At 41.5% G+C, this 16,853-nt stretch overlaps 1 protein-coding gene across 2 annotated transcripts in view; it reads left to right on the top strand.

Annotated features, from left to right (window-relative positions):
* The window catches only part of Mcph1 (microcephalin 1), a 193,023-nt gene that overhangs the window by 27,732 nt on the left and 148,438 nt on the right, over positions 1-16,853 (top strand). For both annotated transcript variants that reach the window (XM_027389651.2, XM_027389652.2), the window contains exon 9: positions 5,747-5,847. In XM_027389651.2, coding sequence (XP_027245452.1) covers positions 5,747-5,847 — 101 coding nt within the window. The remainder of the gene's footprint in view (positions 1-5,746; positions 5,848-16,853) is intronic.

Genomic DNA, 16,853 nt, shown 5'->3' with positions numbered 1-16,853 from the left:
TGTGTTTGCTAGAAGCAATTACTGTCAACAGTATTTCCTTCCAGATAACTGTGTGTATAAAAATACAAATGAAATAATATTTAAAGGATTTCTCTTGCATACATAGAACCATATTATCTTGTTGCCCTAAATTGGCCTTTTAAAAACATGTAACAACATGTCAGATATAGATAAAGTAGATATTCGTTTCTCTAGTATAATCTGTATTGAGGACCAGTGACATTTCCTGTAATGGGTCAAAAGGATATAAATATATAAATATAGATAATTAGAGAAAGACATTTTTATAAAATTTTTGTTGATGAAATTCAAAATAGAGTATAGTATTTGGAATTCGTGTCTGCCCTTGAACAGATTTCTTTTGGAGGGGGAGAATGAGTGACCCTGTGATTTCAATGGGCCTCCAGTAAGTGAGTCTTCATCAAACTTGATTGCAAATAATTCTTTACCTCTGATAAGGTATCTCATCCTTGAGGGTGCTTTCACTGGTCCTGTGCAAGTCTGATGCCAGTTCATAAGGAGACCGTTTTCAAGCATGTTGGGTCCTAAGGCAGTGTTTATGTAACTGCAGGTTTGCTTTTCCGTGTGTACCTTCTTATCTTGTGCATGCATCACCTGGCAGTGGGAAACTAAGCAGAACTTTTGGATGGTGCAGGTAGTGTGATCTCGCAATTAGGATATTGATTGCTTTGCTCTTTTATCAGATCTGGAAAATACTGTAGTCAATGCAGAAAGAAATGTCTAAACTCAATTTGTGTGGGGATAGGGTCTTGCTTTCTGTTTTATTGTACTTAATTATTTATTTTGGAAGCAAGATCTTACTATATAGTACACTTGACCTCCAGTTAGTAATCCTCCTGTGTCAGCCTCCAGGCAGCTTAGACTATGGGTATGTAGCAACACAGCAAGCTTCATTTTAACTTGATGCTGCAAGACAGGAAGCATGAACAGCAGCTTGGTCATTATTGAGATGGCATCCTCTGCTTGCTCCCACACGAAGTCAATTTGAATCACCCAGTAGATAATGTCTACCAGTTGTCCTGTGCACCTTAGTACACGATAGAGTTCCTACTGGTCTTTCACTAACAATACTGATGGCAGGAGCTCCATATGTCTCACTTGAATACCAGTAGGGTTGGTCCTTTCAACACTATGCCCCACGTCTGGCCATTGATTTAATGCACATTTTCTCCTGTGCAGCGTGTGGTGGAATTTTACATGTCAGCGTTTTATACACATGTGTTCACTTATCTATGCAGTTTGGCTATTTCCAAATATTGGATCCTTTTATGGTATACCAGATGTTGGGGGTTGATGATGGACCACTGTCCTTCCAGCAGGTCTGGCTACCAGATCTTAAGGAAGGCAGGTTTCATAAACATTTATAAACATTTGTTGGCCAACAAAATAGAGGAAAGTCCTCCAAGTAGACAGATCTGCTGAAGGCCCAGCCTCTGTCCCTTAACATACTGTCCTATTAGAGGCAAGCCTCTATAAATTTTGTCTGCCTTAGACTATCGGATATCTTTTGACTCTGTACTTTATTATAGGTCATTTAGGGATCAAGATGTGGGTATGGTCTCTAGGGATACAAGCTTCAGCTAATACTGGATTTTCTGTACCCTGCTCACACATGGTTTAGGGAGTGCCCTGTAATATCCAGCCAATCCATTCTTGAATCCACAAGTTTATCCAATGGGAAGCTTTCTGACCACTTGATGTCATCAATTAGAGCTCATTTGTTCCATCTACGGTGGCAGTTAGCAGGGCATTTGAAAACGGACTTGTGGACTTGTGTCTGAGGCAAGTGGCATCTGTTAACTCTGTCTGTCCACTCAACCCCCTTGTACTTTTTGAGATTGAGACTTACATAATTATGAAAATGTTGGAGCTAGGGCTCTTTTCTATTTGTTTTTGTTTCTTGAGACATTGTCTTGCTCTGTAGCCCAGCCTAGCCTTGGAGCAGTCTCCCTACCTCAGCCTCTAGATCAGTGGTTCTCAACCTTCCTAAGCTGCCACCTTTTAATACAGTTCCTCATGTTGTGGTGACCTCTAGCCATAAAATTATTTTCATTACTACTTCATAACTGTAATTTTGCTACTGTTATGAGTTGTAAATGTGTTTTCTGATGATCTTAGCTAACTCCTGTATAAAAGTCGAGCTCCCCCCCTCCCCACACACAAAAGGGATGGTGAACTAAAGGTTGAGAACCACTGCTCTCTGGTGCTGGAATTACACTCCTGTTCCATTGTACCTTTCTGTTAAATTCTTTTTTAAATTTTTTATTTGATTATTTCATGATAACTAGGACAACACAATTCGAACAGTGAGGCTAGAATGAAAATGAGAAGGTGTCTGAGATTTACAGTTTGGGCAGATTTCTGTGTCCACCCCCACTTCAACGTCCCCCATCCCACAAACTCTAACCCTATCCTGGATGAGAGTATTTGGAGGTTGACCCTTTGGAAGGAAATTCCATTCAGATGATATCCTAAGTCTGGAGCCCTAATGAAGTAACTGGTGTTTCATGAAGAGGGTAAGAGATACCAGGAATCTTTTTGCCCTCTTTGCCACGTGAAGTGGAAGCAACAAGGCTGTCATCTGGAAGCCAGGTGGGTGGGCCCTCACCAGAAGCCAATTATCAGCATCTAGTTGAGATCAAAATTTTTAAAGTCTCTGAAACAGAAGATTAATCCTCGTTATCAAGTCAACAGTTAGGGCGTCTCAAAGCAGTCATCAAACCTATGTGGAGGACCAGCAGATTGCCAGAGAATGACTGTAGGCAGGTGGCCAGGCTTTACCCAAGACTCAAAATAGATAACCTGTTAGCTGATTCCATCTGTCCATACACAGACAGGAGGTCTAGAGAAAGGACATTGCCTTAGCAGTATAGGAGTGGATGGTGTTACAGGACATAATGTTATCACCCAGGGGATCACAGGTGTAACAACCTGCCAAAAGCAGCGCTGCAGGAGCAGACAGGCATAGCCCAGGGGAGGTGGCACCAGACTGGCCCCACAGCCAGCTCAGAGCTACTCTGCCCTCAGCTGCTTTGGTTGCCTGATGACATTAGAAGAAATGTGAGCAACCTCCTGTGGAAGAGTATGTGAGGTATAAGTGACTGAGAGCTGTCTGCTTACTTCACACTATGTATGACCAGTGTCCTCTGTCCTCTTATGGATATTCTTCCTCTTAACTTCTTGTAATCTCAGGTCTGAAATATGGTTAAAAGCAAATTCCATTTGTTTTTAATGGAATTCGTTCCATGCCTGTTAAGAGCTGAGAGACTTAAAAAAAAAAAAAAAAAAAAAAAAAGATTGTTAAAAAGCATTAGGAAGCAATACAGAAATGTTGGTGTCACTCACAAAGTGCGAAAGTCTGCTATGTCTTAGAGGCAGACCCGTTAACCCTTTACCTGCTTGCTACAGTCCATCCACCTCTTTTAGCAGCTGAGGGCTTCAGTGGATGGGCAGTTATCCAGGATTGAGAGAGACATGACATTTAAAAGACAGCTAAAGAGGAAGGGGTTTAGTGTGTGATTGGTTTGTCTCCAAAGGGATCCAATTTAGACATTTATAGGCAAAGAATGTTGCCCTTAAAATGTTTATAGGGCCCAGGATACAAGTAACATCTAGTTTGAATTCTGGAGAACCCTTAACTATTATTCTATTTCTCTTTTTCTTTAGTTTACTGATTCATTTTTACACTTATTTATTGGGGGTGGGCATTTGTGCATTGGTGTTGTGTGTGTATATGTAGATCAAGACAGCTCGAAGGGGAGTTAGTTCTTGCCTTCTGCCACATAGGGTTTGGGATTTGGACTCCCCGGGTCCGTTATTCACTGAGGCACCTGGCTGGCCCCGATTTCTGTTTAGATAGAATTCTGCTTTCAAAGCATAAATAGGAGTTTTCAAGTGTGACTCTTCAAACTTGGGTCACTCTGGGTTTTATCCTATTGTCCTACCTTTATGGTAGACTTTCTTATGTATACCTTTTAGTTTCTGGAAGTGTTTTTATTATTTTGACTTGGAGCATATTTATTTGTATGCCTAGCATGTGCATGGGCAGTGCCTTCTGCACTGGGTCACCTTCCCTGGCAGCCTCATATTGGTTTTGCCCATGAATCAGTACACAGGTAGGAGGATATGCAGCTCAACTGGCATCACCTGCCGCAGCTGCTGCCAGCCAAGATCATAACTGTGGTTCATGTATGCCCCACATATGTTCTTCTTAAAAAGCCCAACTAATCTTTAAAGTAGGCAGACTCCTGAAGAAAAATAAGAACAGAGAGCTCATGCAAGGCTGTCCATTCTGTGCAGCTGGTGTCTCACTGAGCCACATGAAATACAGTGGGTTCTGCCCTCCTCTGCCCCCAAAGAAGCACACAGACACTGTTTTAGTTATGAACTCTTGGCTGGTGACTAGGGTTTCTTATTGGCTATCTCTGACTTAATTATTAACCTATTTCTATTAATCTAAGTATTCGAACGTGGTCTTGTCTTTCCGGGGATCTTTTACTCTGGCGTCCTGCTTGTTGATTGATCAGCTACTCTGAAGAGAAGAGAGTGATTTCCTATTTGTTTCTGCTCATATCCTGATTCTGCCCACCTATGTCACTTCCTGCCTGTCTGTACATACCTCTATGGTTAGCTAGTGGCAGTTTCCACCCAGTTACATCACTTTCTGGGATCACATGACGACTCCTCTCTGCCTATACTTCCCAGAATTTTCCTTGTCTCCTAATCCTACCTATCATCTTGTTTGGCCAATCAGTGTTTTAAATTCATCAACCAATAAGACAAACATATACACAGAAGAACATTTCCCATCAGAATTCTCTGGTGTATTTTTGTGGCAAGAAGTTGGTTTAATGTGAAAATCTGGCAGGGAGCAAAATTAAATATATGCAGATTAAAACCTAAAGCTTTGTATTAAACACTGTTCTTGAAAAACTAAGTCCAAAGCTGGGTTTTATTGTTATTTTGTAATCTAACAGGTATCTTCTCTGACAAGCTAAGTTTATTTTTTTTTAAATTATTTTGTGGTTAAGAATTGTTTTGAATGGTGTCTAAGGAACATGGGTGCAAACTTGAAAGTGTGGTGAAGCATTGTGACCAACCTTGAAAATTTGCTGGGATGTTTGCAGTGAATTACCTACTACCTCTAAACAGATTTTTTTTTTTTTACTTTATTTTTAGAGCTTGTATATAAATGTAGTGTCTGTGTGTAGTCACATGTGTGGGAGCACATGCGCACAGTATCTAGTCCAGTTTTCTGCCATTGTTCCTACCCAGTGCTCACCTATGTGGCTAGTCATTAAGCTGCATAGAGTTTGGTTCTGGTTAATTCTGGTGTGTGATATTGTTAGTTTAATTAAAATAGAGAGAGAGAGAGAGAGAGAGAGAGAGAGAGAGAGAGAGAGAGAGAGAGAGAGAGAGAGAGATCTGGCTAGTCAGCTTGCTCTGGGGTCCTTCTGCTTCAGCTTTCTGAGTACTTGCATTACTAGTGGGTATCACACCCACGTGGTGTTTATATGGGTTTAGGACTCCACATCCTTGTCCTTAGACTTGTTTGGCAAGTGCATTATCTGCTGAGTTGCCCTCCCCCTTCTCTCTAACTAGATCTTTGGATATGGTTTGATTGACAAGAGTCTGCTGTATCCTATTTCCATTAGGCACGGGCCTAACTTACCTTTGCATTCAGTCCATGTTGTTTCTAACTAACCTTCATTCCACTTGCTTTTAGGTGTTAAAAACGGACCAGTGAAACCTGACACTTCAGGCAGCTCTTGTACAGGCCTTGTCAGACCTCAAGAGAAACCAAAGAAATGTGGGAAAGGACAAAAGGTCAGTGGATGAAAATATAATTCCATACCTTCGAATGCTCAGATGTCATAATGTTCTACTCTGGCTTACTGAGGCAAATTATTCTACTAACCATGGGTTTATGTGAGAAATCAATTACCAGTGAATGTAGGCAGTTTCAATATAACCCTGAGAGGTCTGAAGCTATCCAAGGATGGAGTGTTGGCACTGACAAACCTAGCTTCCTCATAGCACTTTGCCAGCATATGCCTGGCTATGAACAAGCCTACCGCTGCTCTCAGGCACGGTGCAGACCAGTGTCTGCTGCTCTATGCTAATTCGAAAAATATGCACTAGATAGGAGTAAAGCACTCAGGTATCCTTCATTTTCGAATAATTCAAGGCCTGACATAAAACCCTGAGGCCAGTAGTCATAAAGCTTGTGGAGTATATGGTGAACTTGAAGTCAGTATGGTAGGGGGGACCACCCTGATAGGCCAGGAAGATAGCTGAAGACTCTACTGGCTAGGCTTTGCTAGAAGTACTGATTTAGATAGAGGTATGGAGAGGTCAAGGGTCATGCTTTTGTCACTATGGATTTGAAAAACAATAGAAATTTCTTGGCGTGTGATTTGTTTAAGCTTCCCAGCACGTTGAGATCTTTTATGTAGGGTGAGGATGGGAGTTTGTTTGGCGTCTGTTATTGTTATGAGTCTTCATTGACACTGGGATCCATTGATACTGAAAGCTGATTGTAGAATTAGAGTGGTAAATTAAGTACAGCTTCCTCATTTGAATCATTTCCAGGTTAAGCTTGTATCTGCCATTCCCTCCTTTCCCCTCAGAAATGAGAATTTCACTTGCTTGTTTTTGGTCCTTAATAGATTTTAAGATAATCTGTGCTAAACTGAAGTTTGAGACTTTGGCAGGGCCCTGTTTTTATGTACAGTGCAAATCAAGAGATTTCATTTTATTAAGCACAGATCTTGTTCCTGCTATCTTTTTAAAATCTTGTCATTGAGCCAGGGATGTAGCTCAGCAGTAACCCTGCTTGGTATGTGCAAGTCCCTGAATTTGATCTCCAGTGCTACAAAAAAGTGAAAATCTTGTGATTGAATTTTAATGTTGAAAAGAGGGTTTCACTGAGCCTAGGTAGAGTGTGCACCTTTAATCTCAGCACATGGGAGGCAGAGGCAGGTGGATCTCTTGATTGCAAAGCCAGCCTGGCCCAGAGGGAGTTCCAGGGCTGCCAGAGCTGCACAGGAAAACCCTGTCTCAAAAAAAAAGAAAAGAAAAAGAAAAAAAAGGGGGGGGTATTTCATCTGCTAATTATTGTGACACATGTAGATTGACAGTCCTGGTGGCCAGCATATGGTGTTTTCCTGTGTGCTACTGCTGTGGGGATGAACACAGCTTGAAGCTCAGATGTTTCTCTGGGCCCTAATGATCTTCTACTCTTAAAGCAGCAAGGGTAGGTATTGTCCCATTCTAGCAGCCCTGCAGAGGCAGGCCAGTCAGAGTGCATAATGCTCAATCTTGTGTAACATGGAGATTCAGGGTGAGACTGGCAAGTGTGGACCCAAGAGGTTCAGAACAGTTCTGGGGGCCCTGAGAGGCCCCATGATCTAAGCATCAAGGGATTTTTGTGTTTGTTGTGAGTCTTCTTGAGGGCCACAGGCTTCCTTGTTTGATCTTTGATTTGTTCTGGGAATTTAGCAGCTATTGTTGCTTCTGCCTGTTTCCTCAACTCTGTATTGCTGACACTATAGTGCTTTTACCCATTGCTTTTAGAGTTCATACCTTGTGATGTTTCTTTCCTGTTGGATCTTTTTGTAAGACAGGATTTCACTCTGTAGCCCTGGCTGACAAGTCCATTGTGATGCTAAATCTACCAACTGAAGTTCATCATCCGTTCCTTTTTCTTTTAGGTTCTTGTAGCTTTTTTGATTTTTTTTTTTTTTTTATCATTTTTAGTTCTGTACCATGCATGCTCATTTTGAAGTCTATCTCTGACACCTCTGCTTTCCCTTGTTTCTGTTTTTATTTTCTGTAGTTTCTCATAGTTCCACAGCTAGTAACAAGTTGGTTTGGCGACCAGTCAAGATGGGATGGTTGAGAGCTGTCTTGGGGAGTCTGGATGTCCTTGGGAATGTGAACCTCAGATGCCATGTCAGCAATCCAGGTCTCCCAGCTAGCTGCAGGGGTAGTGTTTTCACAGACATTGCTTGCCTGCTTGTACAGTTTTCTGACTGATCCCATTTTGTTGGTAGATTTACAGGACTCAGTCTATCACTACTGAAAACCATGGCTTAATTTTTATGGTTTTTAAAGAAAGAAGACTTAAAATAGTATCCTTTTATTGATTAGTTGGTGGTGGGGATTGTGTGGGGGGGTTATGTGTGCACTTACATATGAAAGACAAAGTCAACATTGCTCCACACTTTTTATTTCTTGAGACAGGAACTGAACCTGGAATTCACTGAACCTGGAACTCACTGACTGGCTAAACTGGCTAGCCATCAGACTTCAGGGATACACCTGACTCCATCTCCTCTCCCTGCCCCCAACCTGACTTTTTCCATGGATGCTGGGAATTTGAACTCTGGGCCTCCTGCTTGTACTGAAAGCACTTCACCCCACCCCACCCAGCATCTCCCTAGTCCCCTATATTCATCCCTTTGTGGAAAAAGTAAGGAAAGATTTTAAGGAAAAAGAAAATTTTTCTCAAACAACTGTTCAAGAAAAATGCATTAAATATCTAAGTGATTGCTCTGGTTGGTTGTTTCTGTCAATTTGACACAAGCTAGAGATATTTGGGAAGAGGAACCTCAATAGAGAAAATGCCTCCATTAGATGGCCTGTAGGCAAGTATGTAATGCATTTTCTTGATTCATGATTGATGTGGTACAGCACATCCACTGGGGGCATTGCCACCCTTGGGCAGGTGGTCCTGATTTGTATAAGAAAGCAGACTGAGCAAGCCAGGAGGACCAAGCCAGTTAACAGTACTCCTCCATGGCCTATGCAGTAGCTGCTGCCTCCAGGATCCTCCCTCAGTAATGAACTTACAAACTGTAAGGTAGAATGAACCATTTCCTCCCCCAAGTTGCTTTTGTTTATGGTGTTCATCACATCAATAGACAGTCTCAAACAGTAATCTTCAGTTCTCTTTAGCTGGGAACAAATAAAATTCAATAAAGGGTTTATGGTCTTGAAATTACAGCTTCCATTAGAATGTTTTTGGTTTGACACCACTTTCAATAGGAAAAGTATCTTTACTGTTTATTTGACCTCTTTTTACTTTAAGGGCTTGGTTAAGCAGTTTATCAGCTCTCTTAGATTATAGGATGTTTAGTTGTAGGCAGTGATAAAGTTCTATATCATTCCAGGGAGGGAGGAATATAAACTACTCACTCAAAGTGATCATTGAGGGTTGTTGAGCATAGAACATGAGGAAATTAAATGTGAACTTCATGCTTGAACTCCATAAAAAAGTACAAGAACTCTGTTTCTCCATGGTTTTTCATTTGTTCTGTTACTTCTGGGCTTGTTGTTGTCCTAAAGATGATTATCCTCAACAAAAATTTAACCTGAATCATCAACTGCATAGCTTTTGGTCAGTGGCTGAGTTTTTAAAATCTCATTTTGGGCTATGCCTGCCAATCCAGGTTGTTCCACAGGAAGACAAGCTGTGGGTCAGAGAACAGAACGTTTGCAGATGGCTTTCATAGATGCAAAGCCTTAGGGAGAAACAGAGGACCAATGGACCGCACCTATTTTGACAAGGTTTTTGTTGTTTTTAAAAGAAGCCATACGCCAGACAGAACGCTTACATTTTATTAGCATTTTAAAAATATTCTGTATTATTATTTATTATTAGTGTGTGTGTGTGTGTGGCACTTACATATGGAAGTCAGAGGATATCTGTAGGACTTCCTTCTACTGTGTGGATTCTCAAGATCGAATTCAGGTTATCAGGCTGCACAGCAAGTCTTTTTACCCCCTGAGACATCTTCCTGGTTCAGAATATTTACATTCTTAAAAGCCTTATACATTAGTGAGGAAACAAATAGATTGCATGTATTTTAATAATTGCTTATTTTCCAAACTTTATTAGGCTATGAGTCTCTAAGGACATGCTCTGTGCTGTCCTTGAGTACTCTGCATGATACAGTACTCTATGCATCAGGGATGTAGTGATGTGCCTCCTGTGTGTGCGTGTGTGTGTGCATGTTCACATGTGTATGGGTACAGGTGTTTGAGTATGCATGCATATGAAGGCCTGAGGTTGGAACTAATAGCCTCCCTTGAATGCTCTCCCCCTTATTCAATGACTCGGGTCTCTCAATTGTATTCAGAGCTTGTCAATATGGCTAATCTGGGTAGAACTTCCTCTAGGGATCACTGGTACCCACCCTCAAGTACTGGGATTATAGTTTGGGTACCACACCCACTCAGTCGGTTTGTATATCTAAACTTCATTTCTCATACTTTCATAGTCAGTGCTGTAGCCATTGAATCATCGCCCAAGCCCTCCCTTTTACATTTTCATTTGTTTTATGTATGTGTATGTTTTTCATTTATGTGTGTCTATGTACCATATTGTACAGTGCCCATAAAGACCAGAAGGGGCATCAGATCCCCTCACTCTGGAGTTACAGATTCTGAGCTGCCATGTGGATGCTGGGAATCAAATATGGATTGATCCTCTGGAAGAGCAGCCGGTGCTCCTAACCATGAAGTTATCTCTCTTTCCCCTCTTTGACTTATTGACTCAACATGTTTCAGTCATTTCTGTGCTCTCTGTCCCCACTCCACTGGAATTGTTGCCACATGGTGTGTTTTTTTGTTTTTTATTTTGGGGTTTTTTGTTTGTTTGTTTGTTTGTTTTGTTTTTTTTCCAGATACTCTCCTCCTAGAGAGGTGCTTTAGCATCAGTGAAAGATGGAGTCTCTCCTCATGGCTGCATACTGCAGTAATTCACTGAAGTTGACTCCTGACTTAAGTCCTACTCTTTTATCCATGAAAAGGTTCCAGACATGTATCTCACTGCTATGCTAGAGTAAATGGTTTTCCAGTTTGCTGTAACTCTAGGACTTTGGCTGTATGCCTTTAGATATTATGGTGGAGGCTTTGATTTCAAACTTAACTCTCAAGTTTAAATAGCAGTGATTCATCCAAATAACGGGTGATACTTGTTTTTGTTCTTGAAAATTCAACATGAGTATTTATTATTAAGCAAGTCAGGGAATTGTCACACTTCCTCTAAGATGACACATTTTATAAATGTCCCCATAAACAGTTTCCTGCCATTTATTCCTGCTGGGTGCACTGAGATAGGGCCGGCCTCAGGGTGGGTCCCTTGAGAGCTTTTGGGAGATGGATTTAGAGAGATTGAGCGCTGACTTCTAACACAGGTGTTTGGCGATCTGCTGTTCCTTTGATAAACCCTTCCGGGCAAATCAAACCCAGAGCTGGGAGAGGTGAGATGAGCTCTCATTGTGACAGGTGTGGGGTTCATCAGCAGATGCTGCTTTGTGAAGCCATTTAGAAACCAGTGGCATGTGGATGGCCCACAATTACTGTCGACAAAATGTTTCTATAGAAAATATTTAATGCAGTCTTCAAAGAGCTTTGGATGTACTGTGAAGTGTATAACTCAGAAGTCCTCAAATAAAGCCATGGTGGTACACATGGCTTTAATCCCAGCACTCAAGAGCAGGAGGCAGGAAGATCAGGAGTTCAAGGTCTCTACCAAACTAATTACAAATAAGATCAATGTGAATGTGTTTAGCCTGAGCTACTAGACCCTGTCTCATTGTCTCAGAATCAGCAGCAACAATAATCTTGAGATGTATTTGGCCTGGAGATGGTAGGAGTGAGGGACTGTTGGACACATCCCCCTAGACTCTCCGTGACTTATGGGCCACATACAGCTGGAAGCCAAGGTGACAATGCACTCCCTACTGAGAGTCCTGTGTTGCAGAGAGATCAGCTGTTCCAGGAGTCTGGTAAGATGGATGGTAGGCATTCAAGAGTCTAGGCAAGGTAGAGTCATCAAATCCCATTTAATATGTTGCATTAGTTACTTTGGTTGCTGTGACAAAACATTTTACAAAAGCAACTTAAAAGAAGGAAGAAGTTTATTTTGGCTTTGAGTCATGATGGCAGAAACTCAAGACTCCTGGTCACATTGCATCTGCAGTCAGGAAACAGGTGAATGCTGGGTCTCGGCTCCCATCTCCTTTGCCTTCAATCCCAGACCCCAACCCGAGGGATGGCACCACTCATCTTCAGTTAACTCTGTCTGGAAATGCTGTCACAGGACCATGGTGATTGTCTAAGTCTAGTCAAGATTCCAACGAAAGCTTTGCTATTCCATGCACGTAGCTGCTGGTTTCTAAGGTCTAGTTTATTAAACATACTATGTGGGAGATGTTAGCTAACCCCAGTAATCTGCTTAAAAATATCAGATCCTTCCATCTGAAGCAGTCTCTGGGAGTTAGGAAACTGCTTATGTGGGTTGCTACTCAGTCCTGTGCTCCCCCACCCCCAGTACCCACCTGTTCTCCAGAGAGTCACCACCATGCTGGTAACCATGCCTGCCAAAGTGCCCCACACTGTGTCCATTCTGTGCCCCAGTGACTCAGCCGAGCTAACCACATTCACACTGTTCTTCCTTGTACTTAGCTGGTGACTCACTTCTGTCCCATATGATGTGAGGGAAGTCTTACTGAGAAGTTCCTGGGACTAGTGTTCTCTCACGGAAGATACCCCTGGGAAGAAGAGGCTGGCCATGTCCCCTGGAACATCTACAGCCTGAGGGTGAAGCCAAGAGTGAAGTAAGGAAAGGAAAGGAGAGTAGGAGGCAAGGCCTGCAAACCTCTGTTTCCATGGAAATTAGGTGGCAGTGTGCCTAAGGGAAGGCTGCTTCAGATAGGTGCCTCAGGGAACATCATGTATTCAAAGCATAGGAGGTAAAGCCAGTAGACTTCATGCTTTGTCCAGTATCAACAGAGGCCAGTGTACCTAAGGGCAGGGCTATGTCAGTTAGGAGCCCAATACCATGCATAGCACAGGAGTGTGACATCTGCCCAGAAGCCTAGACCTCATTTCAGACATGTTGCTTTCCCAAGCAGGCCTATACTTCCTCCCTGGCAAGACAACTCCATCACTGGGATTTTATTCCTTTGCCTTTCTGTAATTCTCTAACATTTTGACCCTTTTAAATAGTATTGTTCTCTAGCTATTGCTAATTAATTAATATTAATACAGGGTAATTTGGGTTATTTTATTTTTTTAAAAAAAAGAAATAGAAGACATTAGAGAGTGACATGTAAAAACTGCCAATTAGAAGTCAGCGAGGCATTATATTTGAGTTAAACTAAATAAGAAGCATGTCAAATATATTGTTGGCATGCTTTGTGGCTTTTGGATGTGTGCGGAGATTTAGTTTATATGTCAGTGTCTATCCAAGAAAATCTCATGTCTTTTGACGGTCAGATTAGAGCAATTTGGGATGAGGGAATCTTTATTCTTAGATTTTCAGTAAGTATGTTATTAGAAATTACAGTGTTTTATTTTTCTGTGGAATTATCCTGTTTTTCCTTTTAAAATATATTTGCTTCGTAATTCTGCTTTATGTTAAAAAAAACTAAAGTCTGTTTCAAATTAATAGAATTCTTTTTCTCATTTTTTATTTTTCTTGAGTAGTTGCACTTCCTCCAGTAAACTTTTTAAGAAAAAATAATGTAAGTGTGTATAAGTATGCACACTTGGGGTAGTTCCAAAAGAGGTCAGAGGGTGTTGGGTGCCCTGGAGTTGGACTTACAGGCAGTTGTGAGCTGCCCAGTATAGACATTGGGAACCAGACTCTGGTCTTCTGGAAGAGCAGCAACTGCTCTTAATCCCCAAGTTATTTCTTCAGACCTCTGTGTCTTTAATATTATGTGTGCATGTTTTACCTGGATGTATGCATGAATACTACCTATGTGCAGTGCCAGCAGGGCCCTTGACAGCCAGAAGTCATCAGGTCCCTTGGAAATGAAGTTATGATTGATTGTCAGCTACCATATGTGTTCTAAGAACCAAATTTGGGACTCCTAGAAGAGCAGCAAGTACTTAAAACCATTGAGCCATCTCTCCAGCCCCATTTGTTTTTTTCTAGAAAAATAATTTGGATATTAGTGACAATTTTCTTGCCCATGCATTATGTTTTTAACTATAAAATTACTCTCTTGATGATTTTTAAATTATTTTTGATAACTTTGGTGTATGCAGTGTACTGTGAACACACTCACTTGCTGCTCTCCTGTTTACTCCTCTTACTTACAGACCCTTCCATCTCATTCCCTCATGCTTTCAGGGCTTATTGTTTTGTGCAGGTCTGTGCAGCCAGCCACAGCTACTACATGCTCATGATGACACTGGCCATGTCCTACCCAGAAGACAGCGTTTTTTTCAGGACTCCTCCTGTCCTCCAGCTCTTACTGTTTTGCCAACCCCTTTTCCATAATGTTCCCTGGGTCTTGGAGGATTGTTACAGATGCCCCGTTTAGAGAGACACACTCAAGAGCCATTTGTTCTCAGCAGGTCGAGCAGTTCTGAGTCTCTGTGTTAACTGTCACTCGTTGCAGAAAGAAGTTTCTCTGGCCAAAAAGGATGGCAGCACTAGCTTAAGGGTGTAGAAAAATTAATATTTAGAAGGCAGCTTGGCTACCTACAAGACTCTACTGCTAAAGATACACCTGGAATGAAGCTCACATTTCAGCCATTTCTCTAACCTCCAGAGGAGACTTTAAATGACATAGCTGCCAGGGGTCTGGCTAAGTAAGGGAGTGATATGAAGACTTGGGAGGGGGTTGGTTTGTTTGTTTGTTTTGGCAGCCTTTGTCCTTTGCCATAGTTGCTCTACCCTTTTCATTTTCTGTGTAGTCACAATGTTTTATAATTCTGACAGTGCTCGTGTACTTACATGGATTTACACCAGGGTCAGTCATGTTTGAAAATGCATGGATTACCTTCTCCGTTCACTTATTTTTGTTTCACTTTGTTTTTTGTTTGTTTTTTCCTAGACGGGGTATTTCTGTGTAGCCTTGTCTGTTCTGGAACTCTGTAGATCAGGCTGGCCTCAAACTCAGAGATCCATTTGCCTCTACCTCCCAAGTGCTGATATTAAAGGTATGCGCCACCAACGCCCAGCCAGTTCACTCATTTTTAAAGGAAAAGTAATTTTACCGTTTATCTGAAAGTTGATGCCTAAACCCAAACCATTTTTACAGTGTTTTATTTCTGAAATGCTTCTCTTTATCACTAATAACACAAGTACATCTGTTTGGTTTGACCTACCTTTGATCTTACTAAAACAAAGTCAACTGCAGTTTCCCAAATGTCACATATTCTCCTTCCTCCATCTCGACTCCCTGGAACATTCACTTTAGAAACTTCAGAAAGTCCTTTTTCTTAAGTTAACAGCAGTGCTTAGTGTGCGTGCATTAGCTACTCCTCCCCTGGTGGGGCTCATTCTGAGGTTCCTGTTAATACTGTGTGGCTGACTGTATGGGCCAGAGGCTGTGTCTGCAGTTGGTGCTCTTCTATTCAGGACTCAGTCTTGCCTGTTCTTTTTCTAGTGAATAGCAATGCTGAAAACTGCCCCATGCCTCAGATACATTTTCTTCTGTAGTCCCTCACTCACTGATCAAAGACTATCTCTTAGAGAGATTACTCATAGTCACAAATCATTAAATTGATTTGCCATAGACAACTGAAGCTAGAATGGCAATTTGTCAATAGGATTTTAAATTTGATTTATGGGTCTTTATTTTCTTTATCTCTTTTTCTTAAAGGTTTATTTTATGTGTGGGTATTTTGCATGTATGTATGTTTGTGTACTTTGTGTATGTCTGGTGCCTGAGGAGGCCTGGGATCCTCTGGAACTGGAGTTCTGAATGGTTAGGAACCTCCATGTAGATGCTGGGAATGAGACCCAGGCTTTCTGTTAAAACAAGTGCCTTATGTGCTGAGGCAACTCTCCAACCCCTGTGGGCCTTCTTAGAGTCCCACTACACATTTAACAGCCTCTTCTGGCTAGAAGCCGAGCCAGGCAGGAGCTTGCTGCCAGGTCGCCCCCATACATCCCATAGCTACTCTGCCACATTAACTTCCTCACTCACTTGAAGGCTGAGGATCTCTTAAGCAGGTCCCACTCTTGTTTTGCTAAGAGAATATTATAAACACTGGCTTCCTAAAGCAAACTTGGGTTCCTTAAATATGTGGTGGCTGCTCATTAATGTAGCATTATCCTCAAATATAACATTGTGGACAAGGCTGCCATTGTGAACAGTGTTTAAGTTGTTCCTGATAACAGCGAAGACAAACTGCATGTGAACCTCTGAAAAAAAGTTATACTATGTTTTCTGGATTCTGGAGAAACCAAACATAGAGAAAAAGAATAATAAGTCATTTCCAAATACGTCCTTTCTGTTCACAAAAATATGGTCTATCAAGTCATGATGAGAGCCATATAACCTAAGAAGGGAAATGGTCTCCTGTCTACTACACAGCACTGAACATGGACACATCAACCATATCTGACTGAAAGTCTGGGACACTCCCACCCATTAGCTCATTTACATATAGTAATAAACTGTTCTGCTTGGCTAGTTAGCAGTTCCTGGAGTCCATCTGCTGCTTTTCAGAGTTCTGGAAACCCCAGTCTAATCCCCTGGGAGGTGGGATCAGAACAAAGCAAACTCAAGATGAGTGTGATTAACTTATTACTGGCCATTTTCAAATCCCAAATATCTGGTGAGAGTTAACAGTCATTGGAGAGGTCAGAATGAACATGGTATGCAAACCATGAAGTTTAGGGAAGGTGTCTGTAAGTAATGATCAGCCTTATTTTCCAAAAGAAGTAGGAATTACATCTATAAAAAAAAGTTAGATGCAATAAAGTAAACCTGAGACATATTTGCGGTCTGTCAAGCATAAAATTACAGCAAGAACTTCAAAGAGAGTTGCTAGTCTAGAGTAAGCCCCACATATCAGTG

This window comes from Cricetulus griseus, assembly GCF_003668045.3.
Source record: "Cricetulus griseus strain 17A/GY chromosome 1 unlocalized genomic scaffold, alternate assembly CriGri-PICRH-1.0 chr1_1, whole genome shotgun sequence".
NCBI classification, from domain to species: domain Eukaryota; kingdom Metazoa; phylum Chordata; class Mammalia; order Rodentia; family Cricetidae; genus Cricetulus; species Cricetulus griseus.
Note: the sequence above shows the minus strand (reverse complement) of the source record. Positions and strands in the feature narration are given on the sequence as shown.